General features: G+C 39.2%; 1 protein-coding gene across 5 annotated transcripts in view; it reads right to left on the reverse strand.

Annotated features, from left to right (window-relative positions):
• The window catches only part of GAB1 (GRB2 associated binding protein 1), a 98,489-nt gene that overhangs the window by 27,276 nt on the left and 53,485 nt on the right, over positions 1-17,728 (reverse strand). For all 5 annotated transcript variants that reach the window (XM_035550694.2, XM_035550688.2, XM_035550682.2 and 2 more), the window contains exons 2-3: positions 14,321-14,615; positions 3,128-3,341 (exon numbers count right to left, since the gene is read on the reverse strand). In XM_035550694.2, the coding sequence (XP_035406587.1) occupies positions 3,128-3,341; positions 14,321-14,615 (509 nt within the window). The remainder of the gene's footprint in view (positions 1-3,127; positions 3,342-14,320; positions 14,616-17,728) is intronic.

Consider the following 17,728-nt stretch of genomic DNA (forward strand, 5'->3'; position numbering starts at 1 on the left):
CTGAGGAGAAAAGATTTCAAAATGTTTTAGTCTGAGGAGCAATCTCCCATTTTGGAATATGCTGGGTATGATCTAGCTTGGCCGGTCATCCTTTCAAGCTGATTCTTTTTGCATCTGCAGGAATCAACACAATAGATAAATAGAATACTATAAACCAAGTGGCAGCAAAAACACTCTTGTGTGCCAGCAGTCTGGGACAGAAACAGCAAGCATAGTAAAAAATGTGGATAAAACATCTCTATGGTGATTACAGCTATTTTCAGAAAATGGAAGCCAAGGTTACATAGTTTCTTCTATTAAAACTCACAGAACACCATGCAAGACGTATCTGAAACAAATATTTTCAGGCAAGTTAATGGCTCTGTGATTAAATTCTCACACACGTTCTGAGAACAGCTACTGTTCACTCACTGCAGTGGAATCTTTTTACTTTCAAAATCTTCTAAGAGAAGGTATTCCTGCCCTTCTTCAGAGATAAAGGGTGACCCTTGGCTGGTTCATAAACATAAGAAAGATGAGGAAGACAGCATTATTTCCATATACATCTTGAATGAGCCAGAACAATAAGCGTTTCGGAAACAGTGTTTGGCTTAATTTTCTAATTTATGATCCAAATATGAACGTCACAATCGCACTAAATGCTACAGTTGAACAATACTCTTTCTCAAGCCAACAGTGATCAGAGCATAAAACTATTTTAGACAAAATACAGCATGATAATTATAACTGCAAGTACTGTGTCCAAAATCATCTCACAACACTATGTGGTGTATTGCATGACACCATAAGGAAGCATTTCGAAATTATTTGTTCTGAAACACAAGAACTCCAAAAAAAACCTGAACAGGCAGGTTGGCCACAATCTCTGTGTTTCTCAGTTACCCACCTCACCTGTAAAAGAACCCCGAAGTTTTAAAAGCAAATTCAGTCATTCCCCGCTTATCTATAAAACAATGTGCAAAATTAGAGCAGAAAACATTCTCTTTCCATACTGGCAGCTTGAAAATCCAAATATAAAACACTACAGAAATAAACCACTCAAGTAACACCACCTACCTATTATTTTAATGTAAACGGTACCTATTTATTAAGATTTGCTTTTAATAGATGTTTGCATACTGTTCTTCCCCATTAAAATAAAGGTTGCCTGAAACACACAAATGAATTGTTCCAAATTTGGAATCAATAGGAAAATGATGCAGAATGATGCCGACTTGTATTTCTTCTTCACCTGCAAGAAGGTAGATTGGGGTAACAAACAGCGTCCTCTAACACACCATTTAAGTAACATGCTACAAAGATACATAAAGCTCTAAGTCCATAGGAATTATATATCCTGTATATGTTGGCCCAAATCCATCACAATACCTGTACCAGACACGAGACACACACAATCTTTTTACAGTTGAACAAACTCCAGCGTAACTACTATTCTGAATTTTCATTATTAAAGCCTTGTTAATAAAAGGACATAACTCTGTAGTGAATTTACTCAAACATAATTCAGAAAGCCCGTATCACATGTGTGTAAAACACATTTAAACCATCTCTACAGTCCCAATTACTTCATTCAGATCTTAACCATTTCTCTTTTCATTTTTATCTCCACTGGACATTGTACCTTCCCCAAGCACCCAAATACCTTCTTCTCCTATATTACTGATGTCTTTCTCAAGTAATTTTGGAGGCTATCCATGGACTCTATACCTCGCCCCATTTTGTGCCTTCATCTATGGTCTTAGACTTCACTGTCTCTACTTAACCCACAAGCTGTACAACTGCTGAAGTCAGATCAATTTCATATCCCAGCCTTGATAACTCAAAAAAAAAAAAAAACCCTCTTCATTTGGTGCTGGAAATCCACTCTGTGCCCATCCCTTGCAGAAACAAATGGGCACTCAGACATTTCTGATGAGTCAGGGCTCTGAAATGAGCAGAGACTGCTTTGCCAAGCCATTATGGAAACAGAACCAAACTTTTTGATAATTTTTTGGGGGGAAAACTACATACCTCTCAGGCACCATCAGCTTCTGAACATCACTAAGCATGTAACCACCACTCAAGTCAGACACTGTGTTTCCCTTTCTCTACAGGATGCTTTGGGGCATGCCGTGCTGCCTGTAAGCTGCACATTCCATACACTGGGGGAACTGTAGGCTCATTCCTCCGTTTTATAATGAAGACTGAAGAGTGCATACTTGCCTACCATGCAATCATTGGTGAACGGAGCAGGAAACTCCTCAGGCACAACAGAGCAAGTTAAAAATGCCAAGGGAGCAGAGAACACATGGCACAGGTAAAACTGGCAGAGCATCAAGGTGCTGAGGAAGAAGGCACCGCCACTAAAAGGTATGGCCCTAAGGGAGTATGCGAAATGCTCACAAAAACACTTTTCAAAGGAAGCTTTCCTCAGCCTTCAATATGTTTTCTTGCTATCACAAAAAGAATACGCTATTTTGTTTCTTAAACTGCAAATACCCTCAGCATATTTCATTTTAAATTACTGCAGAAAAGCAGCTTTCAAGAGACTTATAACTTTCTCCCACATAATATTCGAGGTTCGAAGGAGTTCTGGAGATTATCTGCTCCAGCTCTTCCGACACCTCTAAATAGAGCCAACTTCAAAGTCAGGTGAGGCTCCCCAGGGCCTCCTCACCCAGTCAAGTTTTTTGCTTGCTTGTTTGCTTTTACATCTCAAAGGATATAGATTTCACTAACTCCTTGGGGTTGCCACCATGATCCATTCTGGAAAAAACACAGTGACATTTCCCAGGTAGTTACTGTAAATATCACATCCTCCTATGCAGAAGGTGCTGCACATCTATTTAAGTTATAAGTAGCAGTTAGAAATATATGTGCATTTGATTCAGCCTGGAACCACTGCATTCATTTGATGCCTCAGATGGGTGATTTCTTTTCAAGAATGCAACACGGGCCTAGTGCTCAAACAACTTAGAGTGCTTCAAGAAGTTGAAGCAGAAAAAGAGGAGAAGCAAAGTTATCAGCAACTTCCCCCACAGTTCACAGGCATCCAAATCTGTGGCGACTCAACAAGAAAAAAGTGCTTTTAGCACAAATATCCTTGGCCTGTACAAATAAGTGTTATTAGAAAAACAACATAACTTACCTCACAGGTTCAGGTTTTTTACTCTGGCAGTTTATTAGCAGTAGGTAGTCTTGAGGATCTTCTTGACCAGAGGAAGACTCTAGTGGGGGGATATTAATAAGCTGATAAGGAGGAGGTAGGGAAGATTCTGCTTGCATGGAAGGCGGTGAAGTGTTGACAGGCAAGGGTAACTCAGCGGATGCTTGTAAAGAACTGACCGGTGGCTTCACAGCATCTGCAAACACAAAAGCATAACACTTGGTACAATGAAGAAATGGTCTTACAACACTACAAAAACATTTATTAACACAATGTAAGTTTGTATTGTTTTTAAATTCAACATTGTAAAGTCAGTGGACATAAGAAAACCTTAGTCCTGGATATTAACATTTGTATTTAGCTTTAAATCCCTGTAATCTCTTCATATTTTTTCAAACTGCAATCAAACTCTTAAGTTTGCCTTGGTAACAGAGGTTATGCCTTGGCTGTATGACTTATTTAACCTGTTTTTGAGTCACAGAAAAAACAAAGATGCTGACAGCTGCACTAAAACAGCTAAGAACACAATTCTATTGTTTTAATCAAGAGCAGACACAGGCTCATAGCTTATTACTTGAATTTCAAAACCTGAGTCAGCACTTGCATATATATAGATAGACAGATATATTTTCATCCCTTAGCGACCAAGGTCACTTCATTTCAGATTAGTCACCCTTCGAGAACTGGGCTCTCTCAATAGATGAAAAGCAACAGGAAAGATGCTGCTTTTGCAATGGAAGATTCCTTATGGCTAAAATAGAGACACAATAGCTACCCTGTTCCTCTAGGCACCCCTCATTACATACACCAACTTTATATTTTAGTACAGTAAATGTGGTTATGCCTTTTTTTTTTTTTTTTAAGGCATTGTAATTTTTCTATATTCCTATTCATATATATACACTAGCCTTTTTTTTTTTCCTCTCCTGACTATTAAATTACCTGGGATACTGGAAAATATTGACATTATCAAACACTCGTTTTTTTTTTTCATTGTTTCAATGATTCATACACTAAGAACAACGTAATTAAACCAACTATTCCTTAATTATCAAGGCTCCCGCATACTTGCAACTCATTGTCCTTTCCATTTTGTGCATCCCATGAACAGACACTGATTATGAACACTGTTTAAATGAACATATTATCCAAGCGAAGCTGCTCCTTCAAAGCTCATGGGCCAGGTATGGACTACATAACTTCATCCAGCTTCTGCTCCCCAGCACTATCCTGGTAGACACCAGATGAACAGACCAGAATATAGCCCATCTGCTTACAGTTCTGTGTACACAAGGTACAAGTGATTTAAATGTGGAAATAGGAATAGCAGTATTTGCTTTGAACTCCCCTAGCACGTACACAGGCTCAGAAATTAAATCCCACCACACACACGTAGGTGGAATAAGTCTAGATGTACCAAAGTTTCTCAACTCAGCCTACCTGAAAAGGTAGGATAACCTATGAGAAGCTTTTATAGAAGGCTGGACCTGACCTATCCATCAAACACGTCAGCAGAACAAAGGCAATACCAGACTGCACCCAGTGATCACACACACAACAGCAGAATGGTTTCTTTGCTACATATTAAAATATGAAAATATGAACAGTGCTCTATTATTTAGGAATTTCAAGAGGTTGTAGGAGCACATCTGAGGCATCTGCATTAAATAATACAACTGATATTTCTTCATTCCCCCTAATATTGGGGGTTCAATAGCAGAAACAGAGAGCTGTCTGAATGGCCTTATCAAAAACGTACCTTCTTGCTCCTGGAAAAGAAGCAGTAGGAGAAGGGACGGGCAGCTCTCTGAGCCTTCCAGAACTGGGAACCATGCACAAAGTTTACACAGGACTAAGAGAACAAGAGAAAGCTTTCCTGCCAGATATACTACATTCTCTAGCTATGTTTACAGAGAAGCAAGATCTACAAGGGCTTCAGAGTACCCAAGTCACCAGACCCTGTTCCACGTCTTTGTTCCACGACCTTCACATCATCAGAACTGGTTGGTGCTGAGTTCACACAAGGGAAAAAAAAAAAAATCACACAGGATGTCCCTGAAGCTTTTGGGGAAGATGGGTATTTCAGTTAGACTGGAGGTAGTCAGGAGAGCTTAGCAGGTACATAGTAAGATGCCTGTCTACATAAGGCTGAGGCATTTAAACAAAATCATGTGTTGGCATTCCCAGGAAGAATAACCGATTCAATAGCAACTTTCCAGGGGAAAAACAAAATCAAGAAGCTTGAAGAAAGAATAAGCAGCGTAGAGGACCAATACAGCATGTTTGGAGAAAGAAAAATTACTTCCTTAAAAAAAAAAGAGTGAGAAAAAAATAGAAGTTGAAGGCTTGCTCTATCTTGTAAATAGTGACAGGGGTAAGGTGACGAAGGCCATTAGGCTAAATATACTGGCTCAGATGTGAAGTTTCTAAGCCCATGATGCCACCTCTGATAGCGGCCTGTTGCAAACAGGCTGAGCACAAGCAGCAAGGCAAGCCTGGCATCCTGTCCCCAGCTTCTGAGGCTCTACGGCTTTGGGACATCCCAGTGCAGAGGCTGCATCCAGAGTTTGTGCTTGCCAGCCTCTGAATCGCTCTTACCTCTTTTGAGTACCTTTATTTATTTATTTTTGACTTCCACAATATCCCGTGACAGCAGTTCCACAAGATACTATGTGTGGCATGAAAAACTACTTCCTATTGATTCAAATCTTCAGCTTGATCACTTCAAGTGATATCCTTCAGCTCCACTCCTAAGAGAAATAATGAACCATTTGTTCCCAATTCATTGTTCCCCCATTCAATGGGGATATTCTCAACTTTATGGAACTTTGTCACAGCTTCACTGACTTGGTTCTGCCTATTTTTTCTTGGTACAGAAACCATCTCATTGCAGAGCTTGTTTTCCTTCACTCCCACCTTTCCTAGCTCTATTAATTCTTTCCTGAAGAGGGAAACTAACTGTTGCATAAAACACACAAAATTTGACCACACTTATTGATTTACAAAGATATAACGATATTTCACTCTTCCTATTCCAACCATTTGGCTTTTGACTATTACTGATGATTAAAGGTGACACTGTCAAAATGCCCAGAAGGTGCTCATGATCTCTTCTCTAAGCAAGGATTTGGACCCAATTAGGATTAAGGGATCATTAGCAGCGCTTCCCTTATGACAGGCTGTCTCATTTACTTTGAGGGACACCATTTGACAAAATCCCCGAGTCCTCCTACAGATTTTTTTTGTTGGTGGTGTGTTTTTTTTTCCTGGTATTTCGTAGGTGTTAAATGGTGTAGGCTACTGCCTGCTTTAATTCAGTCTCAAGTTCTTCACCGCGGGGCCACTTCTTACTCACCTTATGCATTCAAGCTATTTCAAATTTGACTACCAAGAAAACAGAAATGTTAACGACTTATCACTGATCAAACGAGTGCTGTTTTCCTATCTGTACCCTCAAGAACATTCTCTTTAGCCACTTACTTCACAAGCTGATATGAAGAAGAGGGTTTATCCCAGCAGCCTATTATGATTTCAAAGAGTACAATAATCAGCTTGCTTCATTCTGAACCAGCAGATTTTTAGGGAAGGGGTCATCTGCACACCAAAGAGCCTCGTAAGTCATTTGGTTTGTTCCCAGAGCTCAGACACTAGAGCTGCTTTGAAACAACTGGGAGCTGGAAAAACATCCAGAATATTTAACATGCAAACGAGCGTAAAAAGAATCCTGTTTTGTTTTTATAATTCTTGCATTTGGTACAGCTAGAATAAGCAGCTTTCTCAGAAGATACCTTTTGTCATTTAATTTGCTAAAAACAGTTAATGGCATCACCTTTTCTACAATTTACGCTTTTTTTTCCTCACAGCTATACTTATATTTACTCCAATATTAAAACAATAAAAAATCAAGGTGGTAAATAGGAAAACCTTATGAACAAGAATACTACAAATAACCTAGAAGATTTGAGTGTAGGAGTTTACACTTCAGGTGTTGTTTTTTTTGTCAGAAATTAAGTCTTGCTGCACTGTGACATGTAGTGATATACATTCTCTGCTCAATATTCTGATAAAGTAAACATTTAAAATACTCTCAAAGTGAGCAACGTACACAGTTTCATTACAAGAATCATCACGTCATTACATACCGAAATCGCAATCAAAGAGTAAAAAAAATGCACTCTTTGTGCAACGAAGGTAAGACGACAAAAATAGAAGTGGGATTTTCCCGTTGTACTAATGAATCAGCAACAGATATGCAGCCACATGATTCTACTACTCTATGTCTCATTCCATCTATTTACCATGGTGCAGATGTTCTTATTAAAACAATCAGTGGCCAACAAAATATTAGTGATACCCTTGTACAGAATTTTTCAGATACAACAGTGTTGGCCATAAAAAAAATACTATGGTACAGAAAATTCACTAATAACTTCTGCTCTTACATTACTCATTTTTCTACATCTATCCACTATGCAAGCTGCACGTATGTAAAATACCAAATACATGGTACACGTGATTAAACACTTTAATCCTTCCAAGGACTTTTTTTTTTTTAAGTTAGTCTGTTAAGTCATTATCTCTGCTGCTTAACGTAGCACCATACATCCCAAAATACACTGCTCGAGCTTCCTCTTCTTTCAGCTTCTACACGGTCTCAGATGAAAGATCCTGGAATCAAAGGGCCACATGTGTGTGCACACACACAGCACAAGCATCCATACACTGATGGGTGCAAACAAACAAGCACTTGCTCTGTTCACGTATTTAACTCAATAGATGCAAGCCAGATCCAGCCCAGAAGATGCACGGACACGTTAGTCTGGGTTTGGCAGCACACCAAACTTTCCTAAGAGATGTTTTCAGCAGAAGTGATCAGCTTACAATCAATATGAAACCCATGCAGCGAGCCTCCGTTCTGAACCTTGCTGCTATACAGGGATCAAACCCTTGTAAGTTCTTTAAAAGTCCCTGTGCATTTTGGAAGTGTTTTGTTAACTTAATATCATCTCAAGTATCTCTTCCCTCTTTTCCTGAGGATAACAATATCCTTTTTAAAGAAGGTAATGAATTCAGCAGTTGCTTACTGTATTTTCTGTTCAGGACATCCCTGGCTCCTGCATAGAAACCAGAAACATGACCAACTGTTCTAAGTTTCCATCACATGCTAACATTTCTAGCTTTCAGAGCTCAATTGTACAATTTAGTACTTAATGCCTGCAGTTCATATGTAAACTTAAGCTGCCCTTTTGGTTACCCATTTAAAATTCAAAAACACCAAAAGCATTTCCACTCAGAATTTCTTCCCCCTCTCCACCTGCAATTTTCTTTTGAAGACTGTTCTTTCAAAAGGGGGGAAAAAAAGGAAAAAGAAACATATGTAGCCCGTTCTCTCCATCTTCAGATGGTACGCAGGCTGGGTGATGCAGGAAAAATAATCAACAAGTACTGTTACAGGGTAACTTCGGTAGGTGCTTGTGAAGAGAAACAGTGCAGCTCACCACATTAAAAAGCTTTTTCATTCACTATAAAGGTCTAGAGCTCTCCTCCTAGAACAGGCTGCTCTTGTCACATGGCGAGTTTACCCAGCTGCATCACACTGGCTGCAACCACAGACATCTACAGGCTTCCAAAAAGATGTTTTTTAGCGCTCAGCATAATGGTGAACAACACCTCCTGACTCAATAACTAGCCATCTGCAAGCATCTTCCAAGCCACCCTCCTGCAATCCCCTTCTCCAAGCAGCTCGTCAGGCAATCTTAATGGCACAAAAGATGTCCAGCAGGAACCAGAGGGAAAAAATAACTTAATTACCTATGCAAATTAGATTCACACTATTTTTCTCAAGGAAAAGAAAAATCAACCTTCCACAGGATTTCCTGTTGAAGACAGCTAGCAGTTTAACATAAAAACCCCAAACACTCAAGATGAAGGTTCTAACTGCACTCCTGATTGTATGTTTTTTATGTAGGTAGTTTTTCATCATATACTTACAAGAGAAGATGTACCGCCACGGATTTTGTGCTCTGCTCGTCATTTGCTCTTAGCCACCCTCCTTAAACACATCATCTGAAGTTGAAGACAGCTTCATGTTCTGTCCTGTATTCCTTTTCTCCTTTGAAAATGGGCAATGGTTATCCCAGCTTTGCCACCTTCAAACTCAGGTCTTTAGCCATCAGCTACCTCTACAAAATCTACAATGCCAAATTTCAGGTCTTTCTCTGGACCCACTTCAAATTTTATTATCACTCTGCAGTTTCTCTAAATGGTATCTGGTGACTGTGACAACTTCCTCCACAGTCTACTCTGACTTCACTCTTAGCAATGACATTGTCACCGAGAAATCACATTTCTACATCTCACCAGCCATTTCCTTCACTTAAAGTAATCATCCAAAAAAGCCCCCACAATAGATGCCTCTGCACCACTGCTACCTCTAAAATTATTGCCTCACTTCTGAGATAACGGATCCACAATTCTTATCTGGAGGGTCTCTCTCCTAATGCTTAACTCCAACCTTCCACGTTATTCTTAACTCCATTCAGTGCCACCAGTCACTCATCCTCCTGGCATGTCATCTTTGAGATCACTTTCCTTTTAATTAGTCACATCCAAGAAGTGTCAAAAGTCACAGACTGTCATTACATACATCATCTCTACGGTGCAATGTCCTATTATCATGCCTATTAAAATAAACCGGCCTTCTCAGTCTGTTTCCACCTCATGTCTAAGAGTAACAGATTTCCATTCCCTTTTTACTACTCCACTCATATCCATTGAGAAAACTTATTTAAAAGTTTATTACTCTGACAACGCATTTTTCTTAGCATTCCTCCATCTATTTCTCACTTTTGAGACCTTTCATGACCAAGGTAACCAGTATTCATCATGTTATTGACAATGATTTTGATCTGCCAAACAAGCAAGCCTCTATCATCCATTCAATAAGAACATTTTGTGTCTCTTACAGGCTGCCCCTTCACGCAGGAAGGGCATCCTAAATATGTCTAATATCCAACTTCATTTATCTAAGTCCCCTTGATAATTTCTTCTCAGTAATCCCGGAGTTCAACACAGTCCAATAACTGAAGGACTAAGTGAACTTAGCTGTCACCATAATCAAAACTGCCTTATTTGCTCTAACTTCCTACTCCTCTGTTTACATGCTGATGCCTCCTACCACAAATAAGGTAGTATATGACAAGGTACATAAGGGGTGTGTGTGTGTGTGTGTGTGTGTGTGTGTATATATGATAAGGTAGATGATCACAAGACCGTTTTCTGTTTCACACTCATGTTACAGGCAACACAATGGTATCCTGCTCTGATACAGAGATCCCAAGCAAAGTACAGTAGCAGTGATACCTGGCCATGCAGCATGGTTCCTTACTGGAGAGAATTCAAGGAGCAGGTAGGAAGGTAGAGTTATGTTCATCCTGCCAGTCATTGCTCTTACACACATGCTATGATGATGTGCCCAAATATAACACATGTATTATCAGTACATGGTTAAAAAATAGTTAGTTGACAATTTTACTGTTCAAAATGCAGAAGGCATGAGAAGTAAATACCAGACAGCAATTGCCTGAACAGAAATTCTGCAAAATTTGAAAGTGTTGTGGGAAGCAAGCTGTAGTTTTTTCAAAGCATGATCTGTGATACTCTCCTTATGACAAGGGAAATTTTCTTTAGCACATGTAAGTTATTTGTGTAAATTTAAGCATAGCTTTCAACATTTTTCTTCTTTTCCTTTTTTTTTTCCTCCTGTTTCACTTCATCATTGCTGTCTTTATTCAAAAGACTACATGCAAGTAACATGTTTGCATATAGTAAGATCATTTCCTCCTTCCCTTGCACTGCCAAATGTGCAATTCACTGAATTACAGACACACTAAGCTCGATCACGTATAAAACACTGATCATGAACGTCTACTGAATTCTAGGGAAGGACCTTCACAGCCTTCTTTCAGGACCTGTGCTTAAATATTCTTGGAAAGTTTTCCCTTATTGTTGCATCTCTCACCAAAAATAAAACGAATTGCTTCTCTTTAGGTAACAATTGATCCATCATATCCTGCTTATCACAAGTTTTTATACTTTTAAAGACAACTATTCCCAAAGCATTTTCTTTCTGGGAAGAAAAGAAACTGTTTCAACTGTTCTCCTCATCGATCACTTAAAAATCCATTTCCTCTACTCCTATTGTTCTTTCAACATTTATCCTCATCCTCCTGGAAACTCAGACCACAGTATTTCGGCTGAGGTCTCCACAGTGCCAAGAAGAGAATGGTCATTTCCCCATGTCCGTTTTGCTTCTCCATCCCAGAAGGTCTCACTGGAGTTCCAAGCACACAAATAACTGGCAGCATGTTTTCACTTAGAGTTGCAGTTTAACCTCTACATGACTAAACCATACCTACCTTATATTTTGACCTTACACAGAAAAGATGAATTCTAAAAGTACAGTATGAAAATTGTTGGTAAAGCAATTGAGATTCATGCTCACGTGTAGCTCCCCCCCTTTGCATATACATTTTAAAAAGATTCCACTTGAAAACAAAAAGCATTTAATGAAGAAGTTGTAAAATGCACTCACAATTTTCCATATAGAAGTAGAGGAATTATTGAGGTTATTAAAAAATAAACATTTCCTTGATGTTTTGGGCTCATTGCAATCTTAAGAGATAATCTAAGTAATTGTAAAGCCTAAGTTAAAGCAAATTCCTATAAAAAACAATACAATTACATTATAACGTAATTGTTACAGATCACACAAGTCAATGCAATCAGAAAGCTGGAGACTCAAGGACTTGTAACAGTAACAAAGGAATGTAAGTTACTCTTACTCTCCAAATACAAATATAATCTTGCAGATCTCCAGAATGAATAGATTTCACATGCAAAAATCAATTTCTAGTTGGAAGGTCACAATGGAGTATTAATCATAAATTACTGTGAAAATTGATTTTAGAAGAGGAACAAGAAGAAAATACAGGCTTAGTATTACATGAATCTCTGAATTTTCACTAAGTACGGGAGGAACAATTCAGTACTAGACTGAAGCGACCTTTTTTTTTTTTTTCTCTGCACAGTTTCGACTGTCTCTCTTTCTCCCTTATTTCTCCCAAACCCAAACAGCAACTCCATATTCCGTTTCTAACAGCATTAAGTGCCACCTTCTCTTAACTTCTCTTCAAGATTCTAAGGAGACAACCGGACTGGGCTTCCAGAGAAACAGCAGAAGGAGCTGCGGGCTGGTGGGGAGCCCCAGTCCTTGATCTAGTAAAGGTGGCTAATGACAGTCCTCTCACAACAAGACCTGCAACCAGTCTGGCAAGAGACATTGTCCAGCTCCAAAGAAAACCATCTTCCATTTCCATAGGCTAAAGGGAAGGTTGGTTATGGCCCATATGTTGTCTTGCTGTCTAGATCCAAACTGAAGTAATAGAGTTTATTTATTGCCTGTGGTAAATTTCACCTGTTCTTTAACTTCCACATAAACTGTACATTAACACAAATTTTGTAAGTATGCCTATGACTTTAAGTCTTCCATTCACAGGTAGATATATCCTATAAAATAAGAATTTGGCAATACACAGACCCTCAGCAACTGATTTTCTGATTTCCCTTTTTTAATTCTTCCCCTACGTATTGCAAGAGCTCACTATTTCCATGAAGCAGACAGAACTGCCAGCTTTCAATTACATGAAGCGATGGGGTCGGGGTAATTCAAACAACACTAAAATTCTAAAGATAAAACACAATGAGAGCATAATGGGGAGAAGTTTTATTAATAAAATTGATTCGAACAAACAAACAAAGAAAGAACAGATCCAAACAGGCCACTGTTAGCTCTCTGCATTCATAGAGAATTTCATCAACAGAAAATTAAGGACTAATTAATACATCAGCCCTCAAGCAAGAGAAGGCCTCGTGGTTTTGAGGTGACCCTACTTTTCCATTACACACAGCAGACAGGCGCTCTCACGTACAACGCAGCAGGCAGATAACTACATTTCCTCTTTACTTCCCAGATTCCTGGTTTGTCCCCAGAACCAGTGATTTCTGAACATCTCCTGCCCACAGCTGCACTGGTGCATTATCCGTCAGAAAGCAATCACCTGCCTGCCTCTCTCCTGTACGTAACAGATGCCTGGCAGACTGAACACTGATTCATATGGCAATCACTTTTAGAAATGTGCTGTGGGTGGTCTCAGTTATATTAAGGATGTCATAAAAACATGCTGTAACTGTCAAAATAAGCGCCCTTCACTGAGTTTGCTATTAGAGTGGTAATCCATGGATGCAGTTTTCATGACAAAGTTTTAGTTCAAAACTGCATTAAGGAGAAAGAGAAGAATCCCTCTTCAGAAAGCAAGAATGTTTTCCTGTCATTTTTGGCCATTTGGCTGGAGTAGAAAGAGAGAGAAAAGCCCTACCTCAACCTTTTTCCCCCTACCTCAACCCACAACAACCCCCCCCCCCCCCAAAAAAAAAGAAAGGATTTAATTACAGCCTCCCCTTCAGTCAGGCAAGCCTCTTGTGACTCCTATGTGACTGTGCACATGGCTACAGCTATTCATGCAACCCACTAACAAGCAAATAAATCAGGCTAGCTTCAGGAGAAGCAATGGCAATGAGCTGTTTGTAGGTATTTAACACGATCATGTTTCCTACATGCTGCTTTCACACAATGTCTATTTTGGTAGGATTTGAGCTGGAGAGTGGAGAGCTACAAGTTATTTTTTGCTTGTTTCAGCCAGTAAGGAGAGGACATTTTTTCCAAGTTGCAAAGCAGATGGAAAAATGGCAATATTAGAAACTGGACATTTTGCGCCCATTTCTGCTTGCACAGCCATGTGCTTTATACCACACAGGATTCCTTTGATGATTATCTTCTGTTTTGCACGATTTTACTTTGATTTTCCCTATATTCTCAAGACCTAACATCATGCAAAACAGAAGAGCATCATTCCATTTCTACGGCACACTTAATTTGTAATGAATTCTTAATATCGCCCTCTGTTCTGCTTACATTTTTTCAAGGTAACAAGGAAATTTCACAGTTAATGCATGTGAGTTTTAAAACGTGCTAGCTAAAAATAGTCCTTTGATCTTCGGAACAGTCTTTGCATGTAGATAGACCACTTTCTTAGGAAAAAAAACAACAGAACTTACCCTCATCTGTAGGGTTGAACCCACAGATATCACAGATGCATCGGACCCACTTATTCATCTCCTCCTCGCTGTCTGCCACCAGATAGAAAACTCTGTCTATAGTGTTGATATCAAAAATATAACTGTTTTCAAACTCTTTTTTGTTGAATGTTAATCCAGCATCCACTTGCTGACATAAATTTAAGTCAATAATTCGGATAGGCTTCTTGGCATGGTCATTTTTGTAGTATTCCAATACATCTGGATCTCCTGTTAAACGGCCGCTGCGAAGCACAAACCATCTCCTCTTCCATGCCTGAAAATCAGTGAGAAAAAGGGAAAAAAATTAGAAGTAGGAATACTTTCAAATTGTTATATTTTGCATACGGTTTCACCCTGGGTAGAACTGAGTAATAATGAAAAGTTATAATTCAACAGCTGAATTTAACACAATCCATTTACTTATTATTACAGCAATGGACTACAGGATTAGTGAGTTTGTATTTCAAGGTTTATTTCTTCTGTATTCAAGCTTTGTTTTTAAAAAAGAGAACATATAATTAAGTCACTATTTAAAAAAGGAGAAAGGATGAATTTAGTAAAGAGAAAAAGGTGGGAAGGAGGCCAGGAGAAGGGGAAAAAGCATAAAAAACTTCTGAAGGAAGCAGAAGCAAAATATGTCTAAGTTCTCCATTGTGTTTTTTTTCCCCAGTATCGGCCACTTCAGACTGATGGATTCTAGCTTTTTTTTTTTTTTTTTTTAAAACTGATACTCAATGATAGCAACCTGATAGTTCAAGAGCACACTGTTCACACCACACACTCCTCTTGATGTTAAGCAATCTCTGCCCTCAGAACCTCTTAATATTTGACAGTTGTAGTTACAGAGAAGGACCTACATCATTATTTCAGAAAAAGTTAGAGGTGGAAGGGGAAAAATGACCAAACTGTCAAGGTTTTACCACATGAAAAGTCCCTGCATAAGGTACATCCACAGGAAAAAAAATTACAATTACTGCACTTGTTATACTAACCTCCCTGCTGCTACACATAGAAAGAAGCTGGCCAAGGATAAGAACAGAACTAAATCGCCTCATCTTCCAACTAATCTTCAGCTGCCTTTCATTGCTGGGGGCCTCCATCACTTATCATAAAACATGCTCTGTCACTCCAAAGATGCTAACTCAAACCAAGACAGCAAGGTTTGCATACTACTTCTGTCTTGTTACCAACAGCATTCTTATTGCCCCACTTCACTGCATTTTGTTTTTTTTGGTACCTCAGCCCTACCAACAGCACAGCATCCTACACCGTAAGCTCCCTTATATGCACACATGCTAGGATAAAGGGCACGGTAGAAGACACCAGACGTACTGTTACAGCCCGCTAGAAGAGGCGCATTGCGTTCTCACAGTTTTGAGTAGAGCCTGGATTCAATGGAGACCCATCACATGGTGGTTTTTTTGTGTGTTTTCCCCACCCCCTCCTGCACTTTTCAGCAAAGTTGGCGACCAAGGCATGTCAACACAGTAGCCAAACCACTGCACAGGGCACAGTACAAGTCTGCAGGGCAACAAGTTACTTGTTTAAAAACTTCCTTCAGATATTCAAGCAAAGTTCCAAGCAAGTCCTTTTTAAGGACAAAAAGCAAGAGAACAAACCCAAAAAATATGTAGGTGAGTATCAGCTAACCCTGCCTGTACGCTAGCCATGGCAGAACAAAAGGCTAAAGGAAAGAAAGAATCAGCAGGAATGGTTCCAGAGGAAGTCAAGACGTGATATCCTTTACATACTGCGATGTAGCTTTGAAATCAAGAGTTTCTGACAATACGTTAGGAAAAAAGACTCAGACCCGTTTTCTCAGGAAGTAAGAGAGTTTCTATTTCATTTTTATGAAGCTATAACCTTTGAACAAACCAATGGAGGAAGACATCGGGAACAGTCAGAACTGTACCACCATCTCACAGCTCCAATCCACTGCCATCAGCTCTGCACTGGAGACTCACAAACCGCTCATTGTCAAGCACACGTGCTTTTTTGGGTATCAAGCTCAGGAAGCTGTTATGAAAAGATAATACAGAAAATGGAAGAAATGGAAAAATGCCAGACAGCTTAAGTAAGGTTTGAAATCCATTCTCCAGCTACAAAGCTGCAAGAAGTTACTCGATTTTAAGGCAACTTCTATACTTGGTAAAATAAGTATACTTATTGTAGCTGTTAACACAGCATCTGCCTTGAAACGTGGAACCACGTGGATTGAGTCAGGGCCTCAAGCAATGATGTACACAGCACCACCAAGTTCAACTGGGTAAGCAGAAAACACTGCAGTGGCAGATGGAGCAAACCAAACACCTTAACTTTGATTTCCTGAAGGAGCATCTTCTAGTAGCACAGCTGCTAAGCACCGCGTAACAGTGACCCAGAAACACTGGTAAAATTTGTTTTGGTTTCCTGTTTCCAAGCCAAGTGACAACTTCGATTCTGGGATAACAGGAAACGTCAGTATCAGAGGCATTCTCTTCAGACAAGGCTGACCACAGATAACTTCTGAATGAACTGCAAAACTCGTACTTGACAAACTAGACTTATCTTGAACCTCAGCCTTCAGTCAGTCAGAGGACTTGGCTGATGCTTAAATGAGTAGGAAAGATTAGAGGAAGAAAGCTACAAGATGCATTTGTCTCACGATTCACGGAACAAAAATTAACTCTGTACCAACCAAGCATGCCTCTCATGAGAGCTCAGTTCCAATACTGCGGTAACAAGTGAAAAATTCATATTATCAATCCCACCAGTCTTTGCTGAGAACTAATGAGTAAACAGCACTCAAATTCAGAAAATCAACCAGCTAAACAGAATTTGTTTTGAGCCCTTCGGGCTACAAAACAGCGACTATTAAGTACTTAAAACATCGAATTCAGCCCAGCAGCACCTGCTACTATTTTTGAAGAGTTTTCACATAGTGCATATGTGAATGTTTATTTCAGTCAGATAATGAGTCACGCTCACTGGAACTGGCACAGATTATATTCAAAAACAAAAGCAATTCCATAAACTACACACTAATAAGGCAGATACAAAGGTTCTCTGGATTACAGTACAAAGCACAATTTAGCAGCAGAATAAAGCTTAAAGCTAGACAAGAGAACTGACATCAGCACCCTTGCTAATCATAGTACAAAAGCGCCTCTATATTTTGTCAAAGTGCAAAATGAGCCCACATAAATCACTCTTTGTTATTTGAAAATATCTGGGATTCTTAAAGCTTGATCTATTTTTAACATTTCAGTATTTGTCGTTGTAATGAAAGCTGTATACTGCCTCACAAAATCCTGTGCTATCTATGTAATGAAGGAGCTTCTTCAGTAACTGCTTTCCAAAAAGAGTTCTCTAGAAGACAGCAGGCACATGTGCAAAGATGTATTTATG

The sequence above is a fragment of the Cygnus atratus genome, chromosome 4, assembly GCF_013377495.2.
Source record: "Cygnus atratus isolate AKBS03 ecotype Queensland, Australia chromosome 4, CAtr_DNAZoo_HiC_assembly, whole genome shotgun sequence".
NCBI lineage: Eukaryota > Metazoa > Chordata > Aves > Anseriformes > Anatidae > Cygnus > Cygnus atratus.